Raw genomic sequence first — 27,766 nt, 5'->3', positions numbered from 1 at the left:
GCATGGGGTTTGGAGATATTCCAGGTTGGTGAACACGCTTGGGGGCTGGGGGCCTCCCCTTCCCCACACCTCACCCTCTGCATCTCTTCCATTCAATGGTCACCTGTCTCCTTTCATTATAGACATGCATTTCCCTGAGTTCTGTGAGCCCTTTTAGCAGATCATTGAACCCAAGGCCGGAGTCGTGGGAACCTCAACTTAGAGCTAATCAATCAGAAGTAAAGGGGACAGCCCGAGACCCGTGACAGACATCTGCAGCAGAAGCGGTCTTGTAGGACCTGGCCCTCGGTCTTTGGGGTCCGGTGTGGTCTTTGGGTTGCGTCTAAGCTATGCTGAGTTATGGGGAACCTGGCTGGTGGTGAGGAAAAGTGCTCCACGTGTGGAAAATGCACACAGCTGGTGTCACAGGTGAAGGGAATTCCTGTGAGCGTTGAATGGTGGTTGTCAGGGGAGGGGTTAGGGAGGAGCGGGGTGGCTATTAGTCAAAGGGTACAAAGTTTGGGTCTATAGACCAGCACTTCTTGTAGGTCTAGCTGTATGCTTACGGTTAACAATGCCGCATTGTATACTTAAAGGTTAGCTAAGACGGTAGATTCTATCTTAAGGGTTTTTAGTGGTGTGGGTGCATGTGCGCGGGCGCGCAAGGGCGCGCGCGCGCGCACACACACACACACACACACACAGACACAGTAATAAAGTAAAAAGACTAGGAGGTGATTAAAATTAAAAAAGAAAATGCAGGCTCTCAGTTCCCACCCAAGTCCTTCTGGAGATGAGGTCCAGCAACCTGTGTTCCAACAGGCTTTCCAGCTAATTCTGACGCAGCCTCCAGTATGAGCCCCACCCCCCGCCCCGCAGTCTGGCCCCATATTAGTGACAATATTTAGTTAGACATTTGGGTATTCCCTGCCCCTGAGCTCAGCTCGATTCACGTATTCCATCTGCTGAATCCCAGGCCCTGTGCTTGGCTGGGAAAGGACCAGAGCAAGACATCACTGTCCCCCCACCCCCAAAGCTTGTGGTCTCACGGAACAGACACAGAAGCATCGCAGAGTGGAGGGTGCAGTGGGAGCTGGGTCTATAAGCCGGAGTCGTCCCCAGCCCACAGAAAGGGTGTCTGTCTGCTGCATTCACAAAAGAGCCTCAGGGCCTGTCTTTTAACAGGACTTGGCACCTGGACGGAGCATGAGAGCTCGAGAGCCCCTGGCTGATTTAGCATGACGGCTGGCACAATGCACGTGATTTCACGCAGGGGGTGCATCTGTCCCCCAGGCCTCGATTGGTCGAGCCGCGCACTTAATTTCTCGTCCCACCTCTTCTTACGTCCTGTGCTCACCCGGATGTACTTTCCACCAAAACAGATGGCAGAAATGTTATTCACCTCCTGGTCTGAGCAACCTACATGTGTTCCCATCTCCTCTCTAGACCTCAGCTGTGCTGTTTTGCTGATGATAGAATTTGAAATAAAGAGCTTCTCACTCACCTCCCTGGGTGTGACCAACCCTTTCCCTTCTATATTCCCTTCTGGAAGTTATTCCTGCTTCATGCGGGAAACTCCGGGGAGGGGTATAAAGGAAAGAACCAGCTGTGGGCCCTACTACCCAGACGGTGTCTGCCATGTACTTTCTAGTGATTTCTTCTTGACGTCTTGAAAAATCCTCAGAGGCCCCAGTTCTGAACCCTGCCCTGAAACCAGTTCTGGTTTTATAAGAAGTTTGTGTTTCTGCAAGTCTTCACACCGCCGGGTTTCAGTTCTGCAAGTAAATACCTAGGTTTTAGCCAACTTCTTGCTTCTCTGAACCCACTCTGAAATCTGTAAGATAACTGGGGCACGGCAGGTCCCCAGAATCCCACGGTGCCTCTCCCGCCTTCTCCCTACACAGGACCATTGCCATGCTCACTGTGCAGATGTCTAGGAGGAGGGGAAAGAGAAGGAATCAGAAAGGAGAGCCCTGGGTTTCCAGGTGGTATGGAATGAGCCCCGTGGACTCCCATAACTCCTAGCTCTTCCTGCAGGATGACACTGCACGCAGGACAAGGTTTCTGCTTCTGGAAGGCTCAGAGCAAGGAAACACACTTAGGGGTGTGGGGCCATCGTGGTTTTTGAAATCCAGAGACCTGAGTATGAATTCCAGCCCTGCCTCTCCTGAGCCACGGGCCCTGAGAGCGCCACTGGTGCAGACTTTCTAAGCCCTGGGATCCCAGAAGAGCACCCATAGGAAGCTCCTAGTGCAGTTTCTTCTGTAGGAGAGTGGAGAGCCACAGAGGCCGAGACAAATGGACCCGCGTCTGAAGGAATGAATCATGGTGGAAGCTGGTGTGGCCCCGAGGGTTTAGGACATCCAGAAGGGGACCACTAAAGACTAGATCGGGGCGAGACCCGGACAGCCCTCCACTTTCCCATGCCAGCAGGGAATGGGCTTTCTGCTTCCATCCAAACCACACAACCTCAGCGAATTTCTGCTCATGGCCCGGGGCTCTGCTGGCCAGTGAGCATGGTCACCCCAGTTTTAGAATCTCCTCCAGTGTGAGTTCCTGAAGCTCAGATTGCCATAAACTGGGAGAGCAAGAGAAGAGTCTCCTTGGGTCCACACACCTTAAAGTGACAAAGCTTAACTTGCAAAACGGTGCACAAAAGGACAAATTTTACTGCATTTCAATGATATCTTAACTTTAAAAATGAAACAAGCAAACAAACAAAGCTCCTGCTGCCCAAACAAAGCATTCCAAGACCTCTTCCAGAAAGAATGCACATTTGCTGGTGATCTGTAGACATGTCACTGCTCTGCCCTGGGGATCTGAAGCACATTCCGTGCTGTCTAATTCTTGTTTGTCTGCCCTGTTATTATCCCCTCAACTTTTTTCCCTACCCCCAGCCCTGACAGTCCTGCCTCTCTCTGCTCCACCACCAGCCAGTCTCTCTTTCGGAGATTTCCAATGCAGCATTTCAAAAAGATGCTCACAGCTGGGATTATAAATTTCCCACACCCGGGAATGGAAACTGCAAATTTTGTGTCTAGAAAATGATGGCCTTTCTCAATGCTTGACATAATTATGGAGGGTGTAACACGTGACACACATATGTCTCCAAGGATTTTATATGAACTAATCGATTTTATCCTACCTGTGAGTTAGGTGTTATTAAGATTCTCTTTTTAAGATGAGGAAATGGAGGCCCAGAGAGGTTAAATAACTGGCTCAAGATCACACATCCCATAAGTCTCAGAGCTGGGAGTTGAAACCACGTTGCCTGGGTCCACAACCTCTACCTCCCTTGTGTGTGTTTGATTTATAAAGTATATGTTCATCATGAATATGATCACACAGTAAGATTAGAGAAAGTGGCTCTGTCCATTACATTCCCAGCTATGTCCACCCCACTGACCAAAATCATCCCAAGCCTTTCCTCTTGACCATCCCTCTGGACTGTATGTTGGCTTAAAAAATGGAATAAGGCTACGTAATTTACATCTCTTGCAGATTCCTTAAGAGTGTGTGAATTAAAAGGAGTTGGCTAAAATCTGAGAAGCACCACTGGGCCAATCCTAGAGCTAGCCCTCTATCTGGGGTGTTACGCTCTGTACTGAGGGGTGAGCTGCACTTTGGGCCTAGTTGCCACATATGGAGGAAGTGGCAATGCTCTGTCACAGGACAATCTGCAATTTGCAAAGACCCGAAGGCTGTGGTCAGCCCTGGTTTTCAGGTGGCCTGAGGGCCGGTTCTTCGGTGGTCAGAGCCCACAGTCCCCCTTGAGGGCTGGCTGTGAGCAGGCAGCCTCCCTGGGGTTCAGCATTCTCACAACCCTGAGACGCTGGAGGGGACTCTTCTGAGACCTTTGATGACACTTTAAAATAAAGCTTACTGAAGGATTTTGAAACATCAATGACAGTTTATGATGGATCCCAAGCCAGGAGACATAGCAATTGTAGCAAGATATTTTCTGAAGACAAGTGTCCCCATGATAGTGCTCTTCAACATGGTAGTCACTTGTGACTTGTGGCTATCTCAACTTCAATCTAAATTTATTAGAATAAAATAAGATTAACCATTCAGATCCTCCCTAATTACCTTGCAAGTGTTCAAAAGCCCCATGTGGCTTAGGCTACTCTGCTGGACAAAATAGAAAGGCTGACGGGATAGCGCAGGTCTAGAGTAAAGCACTATTCTAGAACAAAGCTGTGTGGTTCTGTCCTTCATCGAGAATGCTACTGTGAAAAGGAGGAGAGTGCGTATCTCAGAGCTGTTGAGCCGTGTGGTCTGCTGAATAGTGGCTCCCCGAAGCGCTGGGTCCTGACCCCTGGAGCCTGTAAATGTTCTCTTACATGGAAATAGGATCTTTGTAAATGGGGTTAAATTCAGGATCACGAAACAGGGGGATTATCCTGGGTTATCTGGGTGGGCACTAAAAGCAATCATAGGAGTCCCCCCCAAGAGAGGAGCACAGAGAGATTAGGGACACATAGAAGAGTGGAGACTGAAGGGACGCAACCATGAGCCAAGGGATGCTAGCCACTTCTGGAAGCTGCAAGAGGTGAGAAACAGACTCTCCTTTAGAGCTGATGGGAGAGGGTGCGGGGGTGGGGGTGGGGGAACCGCCCTGATGACACCCTTGACTACACATTTCCAACTTCCAGAACTGGGGGAAAATAAATTTCTATTGGTTTGAAACCACTAAGTTTGTGTCATTTGTTATAGGAGCAATAGCAAATTAATGCATAGTTTAAATTAATGTGTAAAGCACTTGGAATTCCTGGGACTGAATGAACACTCAATAAATGTTAGTCTCCGTTATTTTTATTGTTATTGTTTTAGATGAATACACACCAAATGTATCCAGTCAGCAAGTGTTTCTAACTACAACGGAGGCCAGTGGTGAGTTTGGGCAGCGGGCACCCGCCTTTCAGCAGGGTCCCAGGGGTGTGAGGAGGGATGGAAGATTGGGTGGAGGGAGCTGGTGCTTCTGATGAACAAGTGAAGCGCCCACCAGCTGAAATCATGTTTCCAAGATTGCAATATTTGACAAAAACAGCTATTCTGAATAGTTTAGCCTCTACAAAGGACCAAGAAACACAACTGCCTCATTATCCAGAAGATTCTTGGCCACTGGTGTGAATAAAGTGTGAAGTGAAGGGAAACACACCACAGGAGGAAGTGTCAGCCTGGAGCCTCCCCAGAGGGAAGGAGCCAGAAGAGTAACTCCAGGGACAGGGAGAGAGAATCAGCCACATTTTTACCATGACTGCATATTCAAGAAAATCCAAAGGAATCAGCTAAAGGACTATTAGAAATAACCTGAGAGTTCACTTAGCTGATGGTGCAAATATATATATATAATATAAAAGTAAAAAAAAAAAAATAAGATTAGAACTCACAGCCCGGAGAACACAGTAGTATTGTAATAACGTCAAGTGGGGACGGGTGGAGACAGGTGGGGACTACAGTCATGATGAGTGTTGTGTAATGTACCAACTTGTCGAGTCCCTATGTTGCACAACTGAAACTGATATGACATTTTATGTCAACTATACCTCTATAATAAAAAATATAAGTAAAATATACAACAGATAATAACAGGAAATGATATTTGGAGAAAATCTCATTTAAAATAGGAAAATACCTATGAAATTCATAACCTCAAAGAGAAACTGATGGGGCCCAGGTGTTTCATCTGCATCATCTCATTAGCCACCCTCAGCAACCGCAGGTGGCAGGTGTGGTGACTTCCTGGTCCAGGTGGCCAGGGTGGGGCTCAGAGGCTCCCAGGGCACAGAAAGTGGGCACTGGGTTCTTAACGGCTGTGCGATTTCTCTCCTTCTGTGTCTTTCTTCCTCTCTCTTTCTAGTTTTCTTAGCGGTCAGCTAAAAAATCAAAGGCAAATGATAACTGAGAAGTCATTATTATAATAATATGTCCCAAACAGCTTTAGTATCAGTAACATAGATGACTCCACTTTAGAAAGATGACTTAAAAAGATGACTTAGAAAGATGACTCCACTTAAAAGGATGACATCACAGAGCGAAACATACAGGGCAGGGTGGTTCACAGAAGAGATGCCAGACTGACAAAACCCAAAAAAGAGTTTCACGTTCCCCATAACGCCCCTCCCCCCATAAGAAGACAGGTGTAAATGGAAAGATTACCAAGAACATTTTTCTTTTGTCAACTTGACAAAAGATTAAAAAGTAAGTAATTAATTCAGTCACTAGTAAACCCACGCTGTAGAATGCTAAGCAATCACTAAAAACATCTTCTGGAAAATATTTTAAGGACATGGGAGAACCCAGGGTTAACTTTAGAAAAATTTTAAAAAGTCATAAAAGTGAAATGAAATACATATGTGAGAGAAAAAAGGAGGAAATTTACCAAGAACTTCTACAGTAGCAACTTCAGCATGCTGAGGTCAGGAGTGATTTTAATTTTCCTCTCCATACTCTTCCCTGTTTTGTGCATTTTCTACATAAGCAAGTGCTACTTTTAATGTTGGCAAACCAGGATTCCTTTAAAGTAATTTAAAAATTGACTTACAAAACAAATCCGAGTACAATTTGGCAGCTGTAAGGACTGATTAAACAAGCTCAGCATACATATTCTAAATTGTGGGAGCCTATATTAATTGTTACTTCTGGCAACTTTTCCGAGTTGTCATCCTGTGTCCTATTGGAATTTAGCCCAAGGACTAATCATGTTTCAGGTTTCAAAAGACGGTATTTGCTTTTTATTTGTCTTTGATTTAAAAAAACAAGGAAAAGGATTTTTATCAATTGGATAAGTGTGACCCAATTATGAAAATAAATTTGCCCTTGACCTTACATCACTTAAAAAAAGAGGAATCTTTATGTTTTTGTGAATGATGCCCAGCACGCCCGTGGGAGCTGCTCTAATCCAGCCTCCAAACCATCAGGCCAGTGGCATCAGGATGAAAAATTCTCAAGGGACCAGCCAGTGAGGGCTGGGTCTCCAGAGGAGCCCACAACTCCTGGAACAATGGAAGTTCCCCTCCTAGGATGACACCAAGGCCTGCCAAGTCCTCCATGAACCTTCTGGAACACAACTTACATTTCCTGCCAGCCTCATGTCTCCCAATTCTTTTATCAAAGGGTGATTTCCAAGAGTATTATGCAAGCATTGCATTAACCTACTTTTTGAAAATTAGGGTTTTAAAATTCTCAATATTTATTTTGAATTATCCCAAATTGATTGCTCTCTTTCTTTGCTTTTTAGTATATTTTTCATGAGGCTTTTTATCATGAAAATAATATTTGTTAAAAAATACTTCCAATAGCACAGAATATAAAATAAAAAGTAACATTACCACGCTAGTCCCTAGATGTAGCCATGCTAACAGTTTCCAGTGTTATCATTCCAGAAATTTTCCATGCATATACAAACATACACTTAATGAGTTAAATATGTGTATGAATGTATGTGTGTATGTATGTATATTTTATAGATTTCAGTTTATTTGGGATTATAATTGTACACAGTGCTTTCAACTTGGTTTTGTTGCCTAGCAGTAAATTGGACTTTAAAACATAAAGCATCATTTCATTTATAGTAGACGTATTTGTGGAGACTTATTCCCCACAGTCCTGAGAGGAGGGGAGGGAAGGTCCTGGTAACTGAGGGTACGGAGCGTGGGGCATAGCCTTCTCACTGTAAAAATGAATTTTATTATAAACCTATGTGATTTCATCAGAAGACTCCATCCTTTTGAAACTATGCCTTTCTACCTAAATGTCCATGATTGTACAAAATCGCCCCAGGTATATTTCCTCTGGACACAATCAGGTAATTGGATAAGAGTGGAATGCTGCAGAACCGTGGCTTGCATGAATAACTGTTTACTCATGGAATTCACATACTTCTCAGCACCAGGCTCATCCCCGGGGCTTGCCGTGTGACTGGGGGAGGGGCACTTGAGCAAGCAGGTGGCTACTGGCCAGTAGAAATAGTCATGGCCTGGTGTACAAGTCTCAGTATCCTGTGTTTCTTAGCAACCCCATGGAGTAGGGGCGAGTCTGGTCCTCATAGCACAGATGGGGAAACTGACCCCCAGAGAAGCCACACAACTTGCCCAAGGCTACACAGCGATCTCCAGCCTCTGCTCTTAATCATTATGCAAACTTCCAGGGGCAGGAATGGTGGGCGCAGGGCTAGTCAGAACTTAAGCACGAGACAGGGAGGAATTCTGGAAGGAGACTCCTCAAGGACCCTAAAGAGTCTCAACTTGAACAAGAAGTTAGTGAGGCAGAAGGGGGTGGGAGGAAGCCAAAGAAGGTGGATGAGTGGGGACACCAACAGTGTCCTTGAGCCTCACCCTGTAGGGGTCTTGATGAAGGAGGGGGTGAATGCTGAGATCCCAGTTGAAACCCCAGAATGGCTGAAGAAGATCTAGGAACATCTGGGTCGTGCTTGTCTTCCTGGACGTGCAGCTTGCTGGACGGAGATGGTGGGGTTCTGATGGCAGTATTGGTGGATGAGGGTCGGAAGGAGCCTGTTCATGCCGAGGCTGTGCTCCTGGGAGATGTGGAGTTCCTGGGGGATGTGGGGTTTCTGAGGGAACTGGCATCTCAGTGAAGGTGTGTGTGCTCAGAAATAAGAGGCCAGGATTGTGGGTGCCCAGTGACTAGGGGCATGTGGCAGAAATCACAGGCTGTGGAAGGAAGCCCCCCAAGGACCAGGTGGGCCACCCTGTGTTGGACCAAATAACTAACTTCACGCCTGCATGACTGGCCAAGGCAGGGGCAACAGCATGTGCTCAGACGTCATTCACTCTTGGTCCAGCCCCCAACTGGTGAAGTTAGGATTTAACCTCCCTTTGTTGTCAGATGCCATAAGGGGAAGAAAAGTGGCCCAACATTCCTGATAAGCATTTGAATGGACTCCGAATATATTAAAAATAGACAGTTCACCTGAAAGAGACTATTTCAAACCAGAAGACACTGAGTTACCTACAATGGACAAAGCTAAGTTTTCCTTAGATTGTGAGCAGGAGAGTGGGTAGTCCAAGGACAAGGTTATCAAAGGGAAGACTGGGTTTTGACTTTTGGATAACAGAAAAACATGCTCCTTTTAAAAGCTAAAAACACATATATCCTTGCTGATACAATGCCATTACATTTTTAACAGCTTTATTGATGTATAATTGATACATAGACACATGAAGTGTACAGATTGGTAAGTTCTGACTCCCTATACACATGAAACCACCACCAGAATGGGGAGAGGAAGGAATGTGATGGAAAAAGAAGGATGTATGTGGACATATATGCCTCCCTCTCTGTTAATAGCTTAATTCACTTTTCACTATAAGTATCTTTTTACTGAAAATGTCCCATTTTGCTATAACATACCCTTGACAAATAAGATACCAGAAGAAAAGCTCAGCAGTTTAAGCAATTTTGAATTTTTAAAAATCATCAGTATTTTAAAATTATATTTGTACAACAAAGGACAGAACTCCTCAATTGAAAGCAATTAATTGCTATATCAAACATTCATCAAGTTTGTTATAAAACTTCAGTATTATTGGGATCCCATACAAAGTTACTACAAGAGGATTTATGATGGCTGAAATGTCTCTAAATCATTATAAAAGTAACTGATACATATTATCTATCACTGCCTAACACGTTACATCAGAACTTCAGGTTGGAAACAGCAAACGTTTATGTGGTCACTGTTTCTATGGGGAGAGACCAGGTGTGGCTGTGCTGGGGGTCCCTGACTCAAGATCTCCCACCAGGCTGCAGACCAAGTATTAGCCGGGTTCCAGTCTCATCTGAAGGCTTGCCTGGGGGAGAATCTACATCCAAGGTCACCCATGGCTGTGAGCAGAAGTCTCCCAGGCTCCTGGAGTGAGGCCTTTGTTTCCTTCCCTCATGGGCCTTTCCCCTGGTCAACTCACAACTGATTTTTCTCAGAGCAGTGAGAAACAGAGCAAGAGATAGGGCTAGAGAGGCAGGCAAGAAGGCAGTGACACTCCATCTCCATCCCTTCTGCCATTGCTTTTCCTTCAGAAGGAAAGTTTTAGGTCCAGATTCCACTCAAGGGGGGGGCATTATGAGGAGCAAAGGGTGAGGTTACCAGAGGTCATCTCTTAGGCTGTTTACCATGGATATGAATATCTTTTAATGTCATTTTTTGAGACGAAGTTTGATTTTCTGCTGCAGACAGCTCAATTCTCTGGTTCTGATGAACTAACTGAAGCGAGGGTCTGAGCATCTTGGACCCAACGGGAAGCAGCACGGTGCCCATTAAAGGAAACAGATGGCCAAGTCTGTCCTCCATGACTCCCGGGACTGATCACTACAACCTCACCTCATTTTCTCCCCCTCTTGAAATAAAATAGATTTTAAAACTGCTTTAACTAGGTTTTCTACAAAGTGTTTGTTCCACTATGTAGAGACTTCTGTGTTCCACAGGTGTCTGTGCTGCTGTGTGTGCTTCTCTTAAAACCAATACCTTTAAAGCATATAACATTTCAATCAAGAAGACACTTCCTGCAGGGAGGCCTGGGGCCCTGTCCCCTGAACTGCTACCCACCCACCCACCCACCCACCCATTTCAAGGAGGCCCAGGGTCTCCCTATTAGTTCACAGGTTAAGCAGCTGTCTCAGAGAATTCTGACAGAGTTGAGCTGTGATTGAGAATCTCAAGGGTCACCCAAGTAGAGAGGCTGGACAGACCCTGGAGGGCAGGACAGCAGAATCTACTTGTGCCTGGACTCCTTGATTTCCAGACAGATCTGGCCCATGAAATCCACCTGTGATGTTCAAGTCCATGTGATTGTAGGAGCATTATATGGACCTTATTATTTGTTCATTTATTTAAATGAATATTTTCAATGTTATTGAAAATATTTTTATATTGAAAATAACATTTATATATATAAATATATATTTCAATTTTTTTATATATATATACACACACATATATATTAGGAAGAGAAAGAGAGCACATATGTGCAAGTGGGGATGCGAGGGGTAGAGGGAGAGGAAGAAAGGGAATCTACAGCAGGCCATGCCCAGTGTGAAGCCCAACACAGAGCTCAATCCCATGACCCCAACATCATGAGCTTAGCTGAAATCAAGAGTCAGATGCTTAACTGACTGAGCCACCCAGGTGCCCCATTATAAGGACCTTATTTTAAAAAAGCAAGACCAGCACAAAAAGCAATCTTATTAAAAAATTTTTTTCATATGGCTTCACTTATTTGTGGAGCATAACAACATGGAGGACATGGGGAGATGGAGAGAAGGGAGTTGAGGGAAATTGGAAGGGGAGGTGAACCATGAGAGACTATGGATTCTGAAAAACAACCTGAGGGTTTTGAAGGGGTGGGGGTGGGTGGGAAGTTGGGGGAACCAAGTGGTGGGTATTAGGGAGGGCACGGATTGCATGGAGCACTGGGTGTGGTGCAAAAACAATGAATACGGTTACGCTGAAAAGAAATAATAAAAAAAAAAATTAGCTCTTGAATTCTTAGCCTTGACATTTTACTCCTCAAAAGGAAGCCCCAAATTCCATGAATCTATATGGACATATTTTTGTACTTGAAAACATCCCACAGCCTCAACCCCAGCAGAAGAGCCATCAGGATATATGTCTGTGTGGCTCACATTTACCTGCATTCAATGAACCAATGTCGGATCTGGTCTTGAAGGTTCTCCTTGATGTCTGGACCCTCTATTAATTTCAGGTCATTCTTGATTGTAACCAAGGCTTTCCTGTAGTTCTCCTCATGCTTTACCTGCGTCTCATTCCTCAGGGAGCTCACCTTCTCAGCCTGGATTATTGTAGCACTGACTTCGTTAAACAGAGGAGGTGGATCCTGAAAACACAAGCAAAAAGGTTTGAGATCTTAAAGGTTATTGTGCTGGTGAAGGGCATCAGATGCTAACAAAGTATGTCAATATCTTTGATGCTGTCTTATCAAGGCCTGTGAGAAATACATGGAACAAAAGAATCAAGTGTGGCAGGAAAATCTGAAGAAATATTTCACCACTACGGAAAGGAAAGATGGAGATCACTTTATACCATTTCCCAGAATCTGGGGGGTTGAAGTTAGCTTGAAAAAGGCGTAACTAAGAAAACAATAAGAAAATACAGTTCAAACTCCTGAAAGTGTTTCCAAATCTTCTTGGTTCATGGGAAAACAAAGCATATAGAGGAAGAAAGAACCTGAAGCAAGACTGGTGAAAAATTTGGGTACTCTGATTTCAAGAAAAACTATCCCCAAATCGACTCGGCAAACATCTATTCTATTGTTAAAGACCTCCCAAGTAGGAAATTCTCAGCTGACTCCAGACATTCACCCTGATATTATATCTTTTCTTTTTTCTTTTTTTTTTTTTTTTTTTACAATGTTCTACTTCAAAATCTGCTGATTAGCAAGTCAACAGAAGTCTGGTTATTAAGCACCAATCAAACGCTCAGTGCTGGTCTATGTCATCTACCATCTGAAGAGAAAATACAAAATCACTTTGAGGTGCGCCTGGCTGGCTAAGTTGGTCTAGCGTATGATTCCTGATCTCAGGGTCGTGAGTTCAAATCCCACATTGGGTGGAGGCCCTACTTAAAAAACAAAAAACAAAAAACAACAAAACAAAACAAAACCGCCCTAATCATTTTGAGACATAATTCTTGTTCTCTAGAATTTCTAAAGAACTGGAGTTGGCAAGAGAAGAGTAACATAAAACATAGTGGCAAACAATGTCAGATAACCTAGACCTTCCAGCATGGGTTTGGATGGAAATTTCAAACTAAAACAGACTTGGAGAAGGAAAACAGGTACAGAACAGAGGTACCTGGTATCCTCCCTCAGCAAGATAAAGGTCTCTTTCCTTCATGGATAAAGGATTTGAACTCTGAGCAGTTCAAAGTCAGCCTGGGCCATCCAGCAAATAAAGAACATAGTCACTGCTGCCACCAGCCCATGATAGCTCATGGGAGCCAAATGACACACTTTCTGGAATATGGCAATCTGGTTGTTAAATACGGTCAGTCTAAAATGTGTAATTGTAGTAACTTCTGAAGCAAATTATAATACAAAGTTCCCAATACTCAAAACTCATTGCTTCCTAATTATTTTGCTGGGTATTACTGTATCATCTATGTTCTTGATGTTATTGACGTCCGCTGTCTCTCTATGGTGAAAATACTATATAATGATATGCCAGAATGTGTATCTTCCCAACTGTTAGTAGCTTGAATGGGCTATGATGGGAATATTTACGCCATGGAAATTAGCAAAGGCTATTTAAATTTAACCCTAAGTTGTTCTGATTTCTCTGTTTACTCTGTCTTTCTTGTATTCCGTTTTCATTTTGCACATGCATTTCACCGCACATGCAGCGGTGAACCTTCCAAGTGCTTGCCCTTCCGAGGTGTTGCCTTGGGCCCCTCCCACCTGAATGGCAGTGTGGCAGCTTCCCTGGAGGAGACTTCTAGGAAGCAGAGCCTGCAGGGACCAGTTTGGTGGACACTGTTGTTCCTTGTGGATAAGCTCTTCTCCCTTCTGCTTTATACTCGGAGTTCTGAATGTTGATTGAAATCCGACTAGCTGTGGGCAGGTCCTCACTCACCCTAGTCTCCCTCTGGTGGGTCCACTCAATACAGAAAATGATGTCTTCAATTCTGAAAATGTCTTTTCTGTTATTCCCCCCCCCCCATTTCTCTCTCTGCAACAAATATTAGCTAAAATGGCAGGCCACCGGATTAATCTCCCGCAGCTCTGACTTTCCTCATCTATGATCCTTCTCCCCTTGATCTATTGCACTATGTTATAGGAGGTTCTTGAACTTTATCTTCCAGAACTCATTTGGTTTTCAGTGATGTCCATTTATTATTTGCATTTATTTAACATTTTAGGAGGGGTTATTGTTTTGCCTTTGGGGGCATGTTTTTTATTTTCCCAGAATTCTTTCTTATTTTATTTTTGTTCTCTTCTTGTTTTTAGTAGTCATTTTGTTTGGGGAATTTTTTTTTTTTTTTTTAAGAGGCAACTTACTCTCAAATACACTGGTGAATAATTTTTTCCAAATTCTCCCCTCCCCCTCAAAATTCTGGAGGGCTTAAAAAACAGATTCCGAGTTTCATCCTGGCAGTGAGGAAGCAGGAAGAAACTAGTAGTTTTGGAAAAATCCTTCAGGTGATTCTGGTAATTATCCAGGGTAGGGTTTAGTAACTTGTAGCCCATAGGTCACACCTGACCCACATGCATGTTTTTGTAAATAAAGTTATACTGGATCATGGCCAAGCCGATTCATTTGCATACTGTCTGTGACTGCTTTCACACTCCAAGGACAATGTTGAATAGTTGTGGCAGAGATTGACAACTAAGGAGAAGGGGGAGAGGGAGAAAGGGAGAGGGGAGGGGAGCCGGAGAGGGAGAGCAGAGAGGAGGAGGAGACAGAGGAGGAGGGGCTGTTTCACAGAAAAATCACAGAAGATGCAGGAATCCCTCGCTTCTGAGTGCACACTCACTCTATGGAAGTAATCCTTCAATCTTTACAATAATCCGGCCAGGCAGGCATTTGTAGAAGACAAAGAAATTAACCAGAAAGGCTAATTAGCCTTTCCAAATTCACACAGCTGGAAAATGGAAGAGGCAGGAAACAACCCCAGCTTTATCTGACTCAAAGCCAGGCTGCTCCAGGGTTTGGGACAACAGCCTGGGTGCGAGCTGGGGCTCAGGTGATTCTATAAAATCACCCAATTTTACAATTTTGGGTGATTTTGTAAAAGGCATCGACACTGGTGAGGCTCAGTTTCCTCCTCTTTAATGGGTACAGCAGCAGACTGTGAAGACTGAGGGGAACCCTCTTTGTGAGGTCCTGCTACAGAGCCTGTCACTGAGTGACCCTTCTGTGCATTTCCTGCTCTTATGACGACTGTCACCACAATGTCAGCTGCACCAACGTCTAAGCATGTAAACCCAGGAGTGCTAGGAGTGACTATTCAAGGAAAATTTCAGGGATAAGAGAAGAACTTTAAAGTTCATCTCAAACGCTCTGAAACAAATCCAAGACAAAATTCAAGTATAGGACAAAATTTTGCCTCATTTACAAAGGATATTAACAAAATCATACATTTAAACCAATTAGCAGGAAAAAAGATATTCTTAAAGACTCAATTGACACCATAAACTAAAATAAATTCAAAATGAATGAAATGGGTAATTCCAACAAGTATGCATGTACAGCCCCACACCCCCACACAATCTCTAAGAGCTACCTATAACCCTCTGGGAGTGATTTCTCAACTAGAAACTGCAATCGAGATGCCATTAGAACATAGCACCCACTTAACAACACGAAGTCTGTGAAAAAGATGAAAAAATTATATATGCATTAGAAAGTCTAAAGAACTAATCCAGTTGCCTGAGTTTAGTATAATGAAAATATACAACTTTTATGGCAGAAAAAAAAATGCTAAAGCCGCTTCAGAAGTGAATCTAGAATGAAAATAACAGGATGACTTTAAAGAACAACGTTCACAACAAGTGATCTAAATTCCCTCTCTACGCAGTTGCTCAAGGCATGACTGTATTATATATCTTGTGCCAAAATAGAAATTTCCTTTATTTAATCATTTAAAAAAGTACCTAATTCTGATATCTTTCAGGTGATTTTTTTTTTTATTCCTAGTGTTTACATTTTAACTGTATGAAGTGGGAGTTTGTAATCACGGAGGAATTTTTATCTGATCTCTGCAATAACTATTTTAAAGTTCATTGTTTTCATGAAGATGTTAAAATGGCTCTCTACTACAAATGACCCAAATCTCTTTGTCTGTGATGAATGTGCAAAATTGTTTGGAATCTTGCATTAATGTTCTGATTCTCTACTCTATCAATCAATCATATGGTATTGCTTTACCCCTAACGGCATTGTTTTTATGGTAATTTACAGCAGATTTCTTTCATAGATGGACACGTACAAACTACATTGTAGCCGGTCTTTCTCCCTTTTGTCCCCTGAAAATGAAGCAATGTGTAGGTGACCCTGATTTGGGTCTTGGCAATAGCTCTATAACATGATGGAGCATCCTACCAACTTCCTAGCACTTCCTAGTGCTTCCTAGCACCCAGCTAGATGAGCAGAGAAATCTCTCAGCTCTCACTAGATTTTATAAGAACCCCAGTGGCGTGTGCTCTGTCCTCTGCATTCTTACTCTGCATTTCCTTACTGATGTTCCATCCATTTTGGAGGTAGAAATGAGGACATGACTATCCCATTGAACAGATGAGGACACTGAGGATCGTGCCTAAGTGGCTCTTCCAAGTCTTTCTACATTAATGAAGAAGCTAGCAGTAAGGTTCCCTGATTCCTTCCGTTCTGTTTCTCTCCTATTACACCATGCTGTGCCGTTAATATGTGTGTATTCATGCATGTTTCTTGATATAGACTGTCTCTGACAAAAATACATTTGGGGTCATTTGTAGCTTCTTTCTCTACTTGCTTCTGAATTTAAAGGTTATAATATATTTAGGTCCTATGTTAATGAGCAGCTTTTCCTTTGGGCTAAAACATCTTTTCCTCGTTAGGAACTTTGGTCATACAGAATTCAAATTTGTTAACTCACCGCATAAACAGCAACTCATTTAAAAATAAATTACGAATATTAAAGGGAAATAGAGAACATGATAATACACTATACATTGAAATACATCAGCTGTAGAATAATGCATCTTAATGAAGGCTTCCCATGTGAATAAACCATTATATTTACAAGCTTTCCATAGTTAATGACCCAGAACGGGATAGCGAAACCTATGTTTATAGCAAGGTCCTCTGTCAGCAAAAATATACATATTAATAATTGATGTTGCTGTAAAAATAGGACGTCTGATGATGCTTCCTGGGTTTGTGGGGAAATAGGACGCCATGGTCCATTACCTTAAAATGCTTATCTAATGTTTGATGGGCTTTGTCTTTAAAAATCCTTGTTCAAATTAGTCAGATAAAATGGACATTTGTCCACATGAAAATCCATTCAATTTATCAGTCACAGATACACTTGCAGAAGAGGGATTTAAGGCTGGCATCGTTCTCCAGAAGCTCATTGTCTTGGTGGCTTTTGATACCTCATGGTGGCCAAGTTGGAGCAGGGAGGGGAAGGGGAAGCGTCTATTCCAAGCAAGTGGCCATCCCGGGAAATCTATGCACAGATTAATTAGCTCCAGCGTCTCCCGAACACAGCGTGTGCTGCTGTTCATTAGGAAGCCGCGAGAGGCAGGCTCAGGGGGCCCCCAACTCCCGCCACACGCTTCCTGCTCTAATTTTGCTCATGGAATGCATGTGTCACGCTGCGGAGGGGGGCTGCTCTTCGGCTGGTCCATTGCAAGATGGTGCGTGTGGTGTTCCTCAGTTCATGAAAATATGCCATTTTGTTCCATTATTTCATTTAGAGGAACACATCTATATTTAATGTGTCTGCATTTATACAAATACACCTACTTATAAAGATGAACCTGGCAGGAGAACTGGGAAAAAACCATATGCAGAGCCCCCGCCAGTGATTTTCTTGGGCTCTCTGCTCCTGGTGATGATGGTGGGTCCTTATTTTAGGATGCCACAATTTAAGTGGGTGCAAAACTATTAAATAATACATATATATGTATTATATAATAGTTTACATATATAACTTTAATATATATTATTTTATTATTATATATATTTTACATATATAAACTTTAATAGTTTAATATTATATATATATATGTATATATAAACTCCCACAAGCTAGCTTCTAAAAATTTAGTCATTTGAAGATCTGCTAAGTGAGGAGCAGGGCCAGAATGGGTAAGTTGAGTTTATTTTTGATTAGTGATAGAACCCTTAGATAGAATCGGCTACTTTTGTGTCTTACTCTCTTGAAATATTTTTTTAAATAAACACTTGGATGATGGCCCTTCTAGGTCAGGAGGCCCAATTTTAAGTGATTGACAAATATTAACTAATTTATTCCTCCTAATGGCTTTTTTTTAAGTAGGTAGCATTCTTTCTTATCTTCATTTCATAGGGAAGGAAGTGGAAGTACTGGAGGGTCACACAGTCCTGTGACCTTGCCCGTGTCACATAGCCCTACAGGGCAGACTGGGGCTTTGGCCCTCCAGGTCTATTTCTGGCATCTCTGCTCTGACCCTCTAAGCTCCATTGATAGGTTTCTTCTGCCTTAAGCCACTTTTGTCTGAAAATGGTTTTTTTGGGATAATATAGACCATACATTTTAGAAACCGCGCATTGTAATTTTGTTAGATTGCTGATCTGCCCTGCAAAGATGTTAGAGGATTTTCTCTCCCCGCAACAGTGTAGGACAGAGCCTGTCTTTCCATTTTTTGCCAACATGGTGACATTAACTCTTTCGGTCTTAGCTAACTTAAATAGGTTTAAAAAAATTGGCAATTTGTAAGCATTTTTGAATCATGGATGATGTGAAACTCTAAACCCATGATATTAAACCATTTGAAGAAAAGCAACCGCTAACGGTCCCTTGGCACTCACTGTGAATGTGTCAGAGGCTATTTTAAATGCTTGACAGATAGCAATTTCTTTAGGAATGAACACCTATCTAGGAGTCAGGTGCCACAGCCATCTCCATTTCATGCATGTGGAAACCGCGGCACCCAGAAGTCAAGTCACCACCCAAATTCCCCCAGCTAGGAGAGAGGAGAACCAGGATCTGAACGCGGGCAGGAGGGCTCCAGCATTCATGGCCCTAACCTCTCTACCTGCTGCATTAGCAGACTGCGTAATGGGCCCTAATCTAAGATAGATGAGGACGAATGTCCTACCCCAGGATGTAGGTAAAGAAACCCTGGGATCAGGTGACAAAGGGAGGGTAAGAAGAGGATTCTTGTAACTTCTGATGATCTGGGGACCCAGGACAAGAGTAAAGCAGAATCACAACAGTAACAACATCAAACTAAAAGTGCCCAAGTAGCTAGACTGTAAAATCCCATTTAATAGAAAATGGTGTCCTCCCTCAAGCTCTGATCTCCCTGCTCAGCCTAAGAGCCCTTCATGCACACCCCCCCCCCCCCCCCCGTACTAAAGTCACTGCCTTTCCGGGTTTGCGAACTTTTTTCTGGGGCAACACACATAGTGTGGGTGGTGTGTGGGTGGCACCTGCTGTCTTTTGGGATCCTCAGAATTCTCCCCCCACAGCTATCTGAGGTGGCTGCGGATTAGACTCAGACCCCCATGGGCTGCCCCAACTCCACTGCTTTTTGAGATCCTACTTTTAACAGACTAATTTCAGCTTCATAAATCTGAGCAGCAAATAACAAAGGCCAAGAGAGTTTATATTTGGGAATTGGTGGCATGTCTCTTTTAGGCAACGACTTATTTTGGAACATACTGTGTTCGGTTACAGATGAGAGTTATCACACTTTTTTGTGATTCAGTTACTGTGACACTGTACTATAATTTTCCAGGAGGATCAATGTTGGCCACGATTCCCTGAAGGCATATCGTATTCCAAGCTCCTGGATAGGCCCTTTACCTCTAAACTCTCTTGAAGCACTTCTAATAGCTTTGTGAAATAGATAGCAGCATCTTGCTCTTACAGAAGAAGAAACTGAGGTTCAGAGGGAGGGTGAGTATGTTGCTCTAACCCCCTCCCCCACGTGCCCTGTTGTAGAGCTGGGTTCCCATTCCCAGCTGGCCATGCCATATGCTTGGGTCTTCATCATCATGGTGGACCAAACCCTTCAGAGCTGGTGCCTGAAGACTTGCACTCATTTCTAAGAGGATGCCTCCCCAAAAGACACTTAGGGAATAGCTCTTTTGCCTTTAGAAATTAAAATAAAACTAAAACAAATTAAAACAGAACCCCAGATATAATGGGTGTTATCCAAATCCGTGTTTTGGGGAATAAATTTATTTCTAGAAACAAACATCATTTGAAGCCAACTATAATGAATGATAGACATGACCATGTGGGATGACGTGGGTTTCGGTTGAAACTAAAGTGTGACCGTGAGGGGCCCTTCACTTTGATCCTTCATGCATTTTGGCTTTGACAATAGTTCCCAAAGAGCCCATGACTGCGGAGGGCGCCAGAAGTACCGCCTTCCCAAGGAGATCCTTCACTGACCTGCCTTTTGAGAATTCTGTGGGTGCCCAAGCTCCAACTTTGGGTTATTTGTTAATCAGAAAGACCGTAATGACCAAAATAATAATATAGCTTGTTTGATTTTAGAATCTGAAGGTAAGCTGGGTTTTATGGTGCTTCGAGGCCTTCATGGACTCATTTCAAAGTGACAGTTCCTCCTCTTTAATAAGTGTCCCCCAGTGTTCTTTCTTATAATGAAAACACTGCTAGCTCCAGGGTAACATAAAATATATGATGGGCATGACCGTAGGACAAATTATTTCGAAGAGATCCACAGAAGGAAATGTATTACATTCATTAAGTTTCCTTCCACTCGATCCACTCCATTGGCTCTGCCAATTAAAATAACTGCACATGAATTTTTAGAGCGCTATTTATTTTCTCTGTAGATTTTAGAATATAAATATTTAAAACGGCAATATAAAAAAATTTGTATGACAATGGGAAAGGAAACGTTTGGTCAGGAATGGAAGGCATAATGATATCTCTTGTTCTAATTCTGGTTTCAGTAACTAAATACCTGGAAACAGGCCAAGCTTCCCAAAACATACAAATACTGTTTTGAACAGATAAGTCAATGGTTTATTCATTGGCGTGATGTAACGAAATGAAATAATGGAAAAGTGAAATTTTAAAATGAGTGGACAATATCTTCATTAGTGACAGAGTGGGAAATAGAGTCAATTGAAAACATTTCTTGGAGTTGGGATAATGGATTTTCATGGTTATCAGCCAGAGAACAGAAGATATCATTCTTTTAAGAATTGAATCCATATATTTCTCAATGATGTAAAGTTTCAGTAGAACACACACTAGCAGGAGATGTACTTGAAAAGAAAGGCAAACTGAAGAAAGTCACATTTAACACGAAACAGACAAGTTGGTCTCCTTATAGTATCTAAAACCCTACAATGCTGAAAAATTTATACAGACTTCTTTGGTTTGATCTGAGGAGATGCAAACTCCAAAGTAAAACAGAAAAAATTACAGTAATAAATGTGTAATTCTATCTTTGTGTGCTATCATTGTAAGCAATTAAGACTTCAGGATGAAAAGGAGTGCTGGGCCATTCTCAGGTTTCTGGAATGCTACGTATAGTAGATGTTCAGTAAATGTATGCTGAATTAAATGGAAAGGAAAAATTGTTTTAAAGATTTTATTTATTTATTTGACAGAGAGAGATATCACAAGCAGGCAGAGAGAGAGAGGGAAGCAGGCTCCCCGCCAAGCAGAGAGCCTGATATAGGACTCGATTCCAAGACCCCGAGACCATGACCTGATTTGAAGGCAGAGGCCCAACCTGCTGAGCCACCCAGGTGCCCCTGAAAGGAAATTTTTGAATCAAACTACTAATGTAAAATTTTGTATCAAACTTAGATGATCTTAGATAGAATCTTCTGACTGCTAATTTAGTGTTGAAAGTAGAAAGGTGGAGTTCACCATTGTGTTGATCATGACATCTTGAGTCTGTGTGCCCCTGAAGGATGGGACAGAGAAACACATTTGTGTCATTGTCTATCTCCCCATCCGGAGGCACCAAATGGTGTGGAGATCTCAGGAGAAAAAAAAATGATATGATTCTACAGCCATATGCTTTCATTTTAAATGTATATGTTCCCCCAGTTATTGCAGTAAAATTTAAGCATATTGGAAAATACAAATACAGACAGAAAAAAATCTTCTGAAGTCTCTACATTTAAAAAAGAGTGCTATTTGAATGTGGTATCTTTTCTTTCTTTTGCATGTGCATAGATGTGTGAATATATTTAGTTGAAATCATATTCTATGTATAATTCTACACCTTGAATTTTCACTTAGAGCATTTTCGTGTCATAAAAAATTAGTCACGAACATGCTTTTCCATGGTGACATACTATGGCATCAGTGTAGGTCCACCAGAAGTTGGGGACTTACATCCCTACTCTGATGGGTTTTATTCCCAATTTTTCATTATTAAAAAGACACTTTTCAATATTTAATTTTAATTAAATTAAACCATTAAATTTATTTTATTATTTTATTATTATATTATTAATTATTGTTATAATTTTACATTATTATCAATTAAATTGAAATTAATATTTAAATTTTAATATTTTAAAGATAAATTAAAAATCTAATTTTTAAATTAAATTTATATTTAATTAAAAATTACTCTTAAAAAGAACACTTTTTAAGGAGACTTCCATGCACATAAATCTCTACTTCTGATGATTTCCTTAATTCAGAAATAGAGCATGGGGGCGAAGGGATTTAAATATGTTAATGAACTTGGGGCACCTTGCTCAGGATCTTTTAGAAAGGCCGAGTTGATGTAATTCATGGTGTAGGAGAAAGAGTGTCTCCTCCTACTCTTGTCAATAATTACAATTTGAAAAAACTTTTTTTGTTTGCTTATAAGATAGAAAGAACTTACCCTATCTCACCAATTCTAAGATGCATAGTTTTGCATAGGAAACTAGTTTTCCTGGTTAAACGTAACTCAAATCAGGGATGGATGTGTCTTACCTACCATCAAGGTTGTGTTTTGGCTTATTCGACAATATTTTCTTTCTTTAAAAGTACATAAAAATCATGATGCATCTTACAACTGATAACATCAGGATTCAAGGAAATGCAGTATCTCATGTAATTTTTAACTTGTATTTTAGGACCACGAGTGATTCATGATTCTTATAGAACCACTTCAGCATACATTTCAATGTCCTGGTCAATTAAAACAATTTTTTTAAATCGTGATAAAAAGGCCATAATGCAATGTTATCGCTGTAGCCATTTTTGAAGATAGAGTTCTGTAGTGTTAAGGGTATTCACATTGTTGGGGCACAGGTCTGTAAAACTTGTAAATTTTGCAAAACTGAAACTCCATGCCCACTGGGCGGCATTTGCTCCCTCTCCCTCCCTCAGCCCCTGGCAGCCACTGCTCTATTCTGTTTCTGAGTCTGACGATACTAGGTGCCTCAGATAAGTGAAATCACACAGTATTTCTCTTTTTGTGAGTGCTTATTTTACTTAACATAATGTCTTCAAAGTTCGCCCCTGCTATAGCATGGGGCAGGATTTCTTTCTTTCTTTCTTTTTTTTTTTCTTGAGATTTTACTTATTTGACAGAGAGAGAGTGCAGAAGCAGGAGGGAGATACAGAGGGAGAAGGAGAAGCAAACTTCCCAAGGAGCAGGTAGCCCGACGTTGGGCTTGATCCCAGGACCCTGGGATTATGACTTGAGCCGAAGGCAGACACTTAACTGACTCCCCAGGATTTCCTTCTTTTTATGACTAAATAATATGCCACCCAGTGAATGTGTTAAATCCTAAAAATCTCCAGGGCGCCTGGGTGGTTCAGTCAGTTAAGCGTCCGACTCTGGATTTCAGCTAAGGTCTTGATCTCAGGGTCATGAGTTCAAGCCCTGCATTAGGCTTTGCACTGGGCTTGGAGCCTACTTAAAAAAAAAAAAAAGCATATATAGATTTATATTTATATACATATTTATACACAAATACACATTTATATTTATATACTATGCAAATATTTATTTATATTTATATGCAATATATAAATATATATTTACAGGTATAATATTTATTATATTTATATGCATTTATAAATATGTAAATATAGATGTAAAGATAAAATCTGCAACAGCAGGCAGAGACTGCTTGCCCACATGGCTCTCCTAGCGTGACCCAGCAACAGCACGGTACAGGATGGGTTGTGGTTCCCAGCGGTTTCAATTCCAAAAATAAACGTTGACTTATCTTTTAAATCCAAAGATAAAAGGGAACTCAAAAATGTAGGTGATCAAGATCAAGGTGTTTCTCAAATCATGTAAAGCATACTCAGGTACGATTTACCATAGTTTTTTGGACAATAAAGGCAGGACGTCACAACTGAGACTTTCTAAGCACATGCAGTGGTCCCATTCCCCTTCATGGGGAGACTATGCTCTTCCGAATGTCTGGAACCCAGAGCTGAATTCCTTCCTCGAGCAAAATAATTCACAATTTTAATTCTGTGCTGACAACAGAGGTGGTGCACAGAGGCCACAGCTGGAGGTGGGGCGGTCCAGGATGTGGGGCCAGAGGGAGACATAAGACATTCCCAGACGAAGCGTACTGACCACGCCATTTGTAATTTAGAACGTGCCGTCATCAAAATGACACAAGTTACACGGTTACATCCTGAATGTGGGACCGGATTACAGTTTTTCTATATTTAACAGTATCACTGAGAAGATCTTCTAATGTAATTAAATCTAAAATCTCAGAACAGAAAATCTAAATATTTCATACCCGAAGACCTGATGGAAACACAGCATCAGCGGACGTGTTTACTGATCACAGATCAGTGGAGCTGCCTGCCTCCCTGCTCCTGCTCAGTCACACACCGGTGACCCTCGATTTCTCTCCTCTAACAGTGAGACGTGGGAGTGCAGTGTGAGCAAATATAACTCCCACAGAGGAAGAGAAGAGTAATATAACAAAACCCACATCCCTCCATTGGTTAAAAAAGTACAGATCACATTTTTTTTTCACTTACAGTATTCTGTGCATATTAACTTACAAATAGAAAGGAAAATCTTAAATCCTGATTTTTGTCCTATTGAGATACACATTTGATAAGAACTACACAGAATTGGGAAAAGGTATTATGAATTATTATTTAATTTTAAAGTTTTTTTAAAAGTTAGTTTCTGGGGAAGAATTTAGTGATTCATCAGTTGCGTCTAACGCCCAATGCTCATTCCTTCCCGTGCCCTCCTGAATGCCGGTCACCCAGGGATGCCCCCTCCAGCAGCCAGTTTGTTCCCTAGAGCTCAGCGTCTCTTACATGAAGTTTCAGTGAAAAGCGCTACAAATTGCTTAAACCATGATTCCTATCTTTTTTCCCCTCTGACAAAATTCTGAACACATATTTTATCTGTAATTTTTTAGACATAAGATATATGTTGAAGATAGAGAAATGTAAAAATAAGTAAAAGCATAAATTTAGGATCATGTGTTCACACACACTTTGCGCCACACAGAGAAACCCTAAACATCACTCCTGAACATACACAATGGGGTGTTTTAACTGTGTGAACTGTTTCTGGACACCCGTCTGTGACTGTAAAACTACCCTAATATGAATATTTATATATTGTAAACTTTGCTCACTTTCTTCTTTTTTTTTTTTCAGCAAAGAAGTTGCAAAGGGTAGGGATTTCTGAGCAAACAGGTGTGTTTTAACGCGTGTGATGAAACAAATCGTCCCCAGTGGGTGAGTGCGCACTTAAACCTGTGAGTGATCCCCATGCAGCCCTCATCCCTGGGTCCTTTCCCAGACTGGGCATCCCCATGCCTGTTTATTATTCTTTCATTAGCATAGATACTTAAAGATGGTGTTGGCCTCTGTTTTGGATGGTGTTGGCCTCTGTTATGGAAATGTGTTGCTGTGCTGGCTCTTCCCGCCCACCCTTCTCCCTCACTTCTGTCTGGTCACCCCTGCGTCCCCGCGGAGCTCCCCCTGCCTCTCTGTCCCAGTAACTGTCCTGTGCGTCCAAGTCCTCCTGGCCCCTGGCTCTCACCAGACTGAAACGAACCCCGGCGCTTACGAGACCTTTCCAGCATTTGCTGCGGTGATCGTTTTATTGAGGTATTTTATCTCTTTGATCTGTTTCGATATTAGACTTCCCTGGATAATCTTCTCTGTTCAGTATTTTCTAATTTGTGACCATGGTTACTCATGATACTAATAGTTTTTTTTTTTAATGTATTGGTATCTGTGGCTATATAGAGTGTATTTGTGTTTTTATTTCTTCTTTTAGCCTCACCAGAGCTCGGTTCCTGATCAGCATTTTCAAAGACTCGGTTACAGTGTTTACCAACATTATCACTGCAGTGTTTTTCTCCTGGCACGGAACAGGGAGCCCCGAATAATGTAGATCATTCCAGTGCACCAACTCAATGCTGTTAACAGGCTTTCTTTTCCTTTAAATTGTAATATCCTTTCAGGGACAGTGAGCAGGTCAGGAAGTAAAACTCGCCAGATTGGTCACCACCTGTGGTGGTAATTGGCTCTGAGAAGAGCTGGCATGGAGGGTTCGAGAGCTGCCTTCAAATCCTTGAAGGCTCGTCAGGTGACAGGGCAAGCAGAGATGTTCTGAGTTGCCACAGGGGACAGAACCACAGCCAAGCTGTGGCAGCCATCAGCCAGCAGCCTTCAGGTAAATGAAAGGAAGAAGCTTCTAGAACGGAACAGAATGGGCAGGCCTGGGAAGCAGGGGCTCTACGTTCAGGAGGGGCTCAGGCAGAAGACAAATGAGACCTCCTCAGAGGCCTTTGGCTTGATGATGCAGATAATGTAGAAAAGTCCTTTGCACAGATGGAGACTCTAAGCCAGTCCCCAATGACCCCCACCTCCTGGTGTGCATCACACTTGCTTCTAACCCATCACCCAGTGGTGATGCACACTACTTCTGTGGTCATTGCATGAGATTGTAGGCATCCCCTCTCTCCCTTGCTAGCTCTGGTGAAGCAAGTGACCACATGGAAAGGCCCACCTGACATGGAGCTGGGATCCGTCTCCAGTGAGCAACTAGCAAAAAACAGGCCTTCAATCTGCAGCCCACGAAGAGCTAAGTCCTGCCAACATGCACACAAGCCTGGGAGTGGATTCTGCCCTGCTGGGCCTCCAGTGACACCCGGCCCTCAGACTTGCAAGATCCCGAGCAGACCATTCTGCTAAGCCCAGATCCCTGACCTACAGCAGCTGAGGTGATGAGTGTGTGTGAGCTGGTAAATGGTGGTAACACTGTCACAAGGCAACAAATGGCAAACCCATGCTCTTGGCTACAGATGCTGAGGAAGACACACATCTCAAAGAAACCTCTACACATATCCTGTCTGCAGGAGGACTTACCATCCCCAGGAATATCATCTCCTCTTCTCTCTGTTTCTTGGTTTTCTGGCATTGACTAAAACCTCGCCAAACCTGAAAGCAAAGAAATGGTTACTTGTCTAATACATCAAAGAAATAAATGGTATAATCACTGTTTTGAAGAGATAATCTACACCTTCACGTTCATCCCAGCATTACTGACAATAGCAATGACATGCGAACAATGGGTCAGTTGATGGATAATAAATGTGGTATATATACAAAGAGAATATCATTCAGCCAAAAAAAAGGAAGGAAGTCCTGACATATGTGACAACATGCATGAATTTGGAGGGCAAAAAAGTGAAAAAAGTTGTAGAGAATGACAACTACTACATCCTCTCCCTTAGCTATGGAATCTAAAATACCGAATTCTAGAAATAGAGTAGATTCGGGATCACCAGGGGCTGAAGGGTGAGGAAAATGTGTGAAAGTGGCCAAAAGATATAAACTTCCAGTTTTCAGATGAATGAGTTCTAGGGGTCTGTGTACAGCAGGGTGACTGTAACCAACACAATGTTGTGTCCTTGAAAGCTGCTAAGACAGCTGGCCTTGAGTGTTCTCACTATAGAAATGGGTAAGTATGTGATGTGAGATGTTTTAATTATGCTTATGGTGATCATTACTTTGTAATATATATGTCTATCAAATCATGATGTTGACCATCTCAAATGTGTGCAATGTTTTACGTCAGTAATGGTGGACGAGGCTGTGAGAGAAGAAATGACT

At 42.3% G+C, this 27,766-nt stretch overlaps 1 protein-coding gene across 2 annotated transcripts in view; it reads right to left on the bottom strand.

The window, feature by feature from the left end:
* IQCA1 (IQ motif containing with AAA domain 1) overlaps positions 1–27,766 on the bottom strand; it is a 152,791-nt gene that overhangs the window by 106,843 nt on the left and 18,182 nt on the right. For both annotated transcript variants that reach the window (XM_059167631.1, XM_059167632.1), the window contains exons 5-6: positions 27,020–27,091; positions 11,629–11,834 (exon numbers count right to left, since the gene is read on the bottom strand). In XM_059167631.1, coding sequence (XP_059023614.1) covers positions 11,629–11,834; positions 27,020–27,091 — 278 coding nt within the window. The remainder of the gene's footprint in view (positions 1–11,628; positions 11,835–27,019; positions 27,092–27,766) is intronic.

The sequence above is a fragment of the Mustela lutreola genome, chromosome 3 (assembly GCF_030435805.1).
Source record: "Mustela lutreola isolate mMusLut2 chromosome 3, mMusLut2.pri, whole genome shotgun sequence".
In the NCBI taxonomy this organism is placed as follows: Eukaryota; Metazoa; Chordata; class Mammalia; order Carnivora; family Mustelidae; genus Mustela; species Mustela lutreola.
The sequence above is the reverse complement of the archived record's forward strand: the minus strand, read 5'-3'. Positions and strand labels throughout refer to the sequence as shown.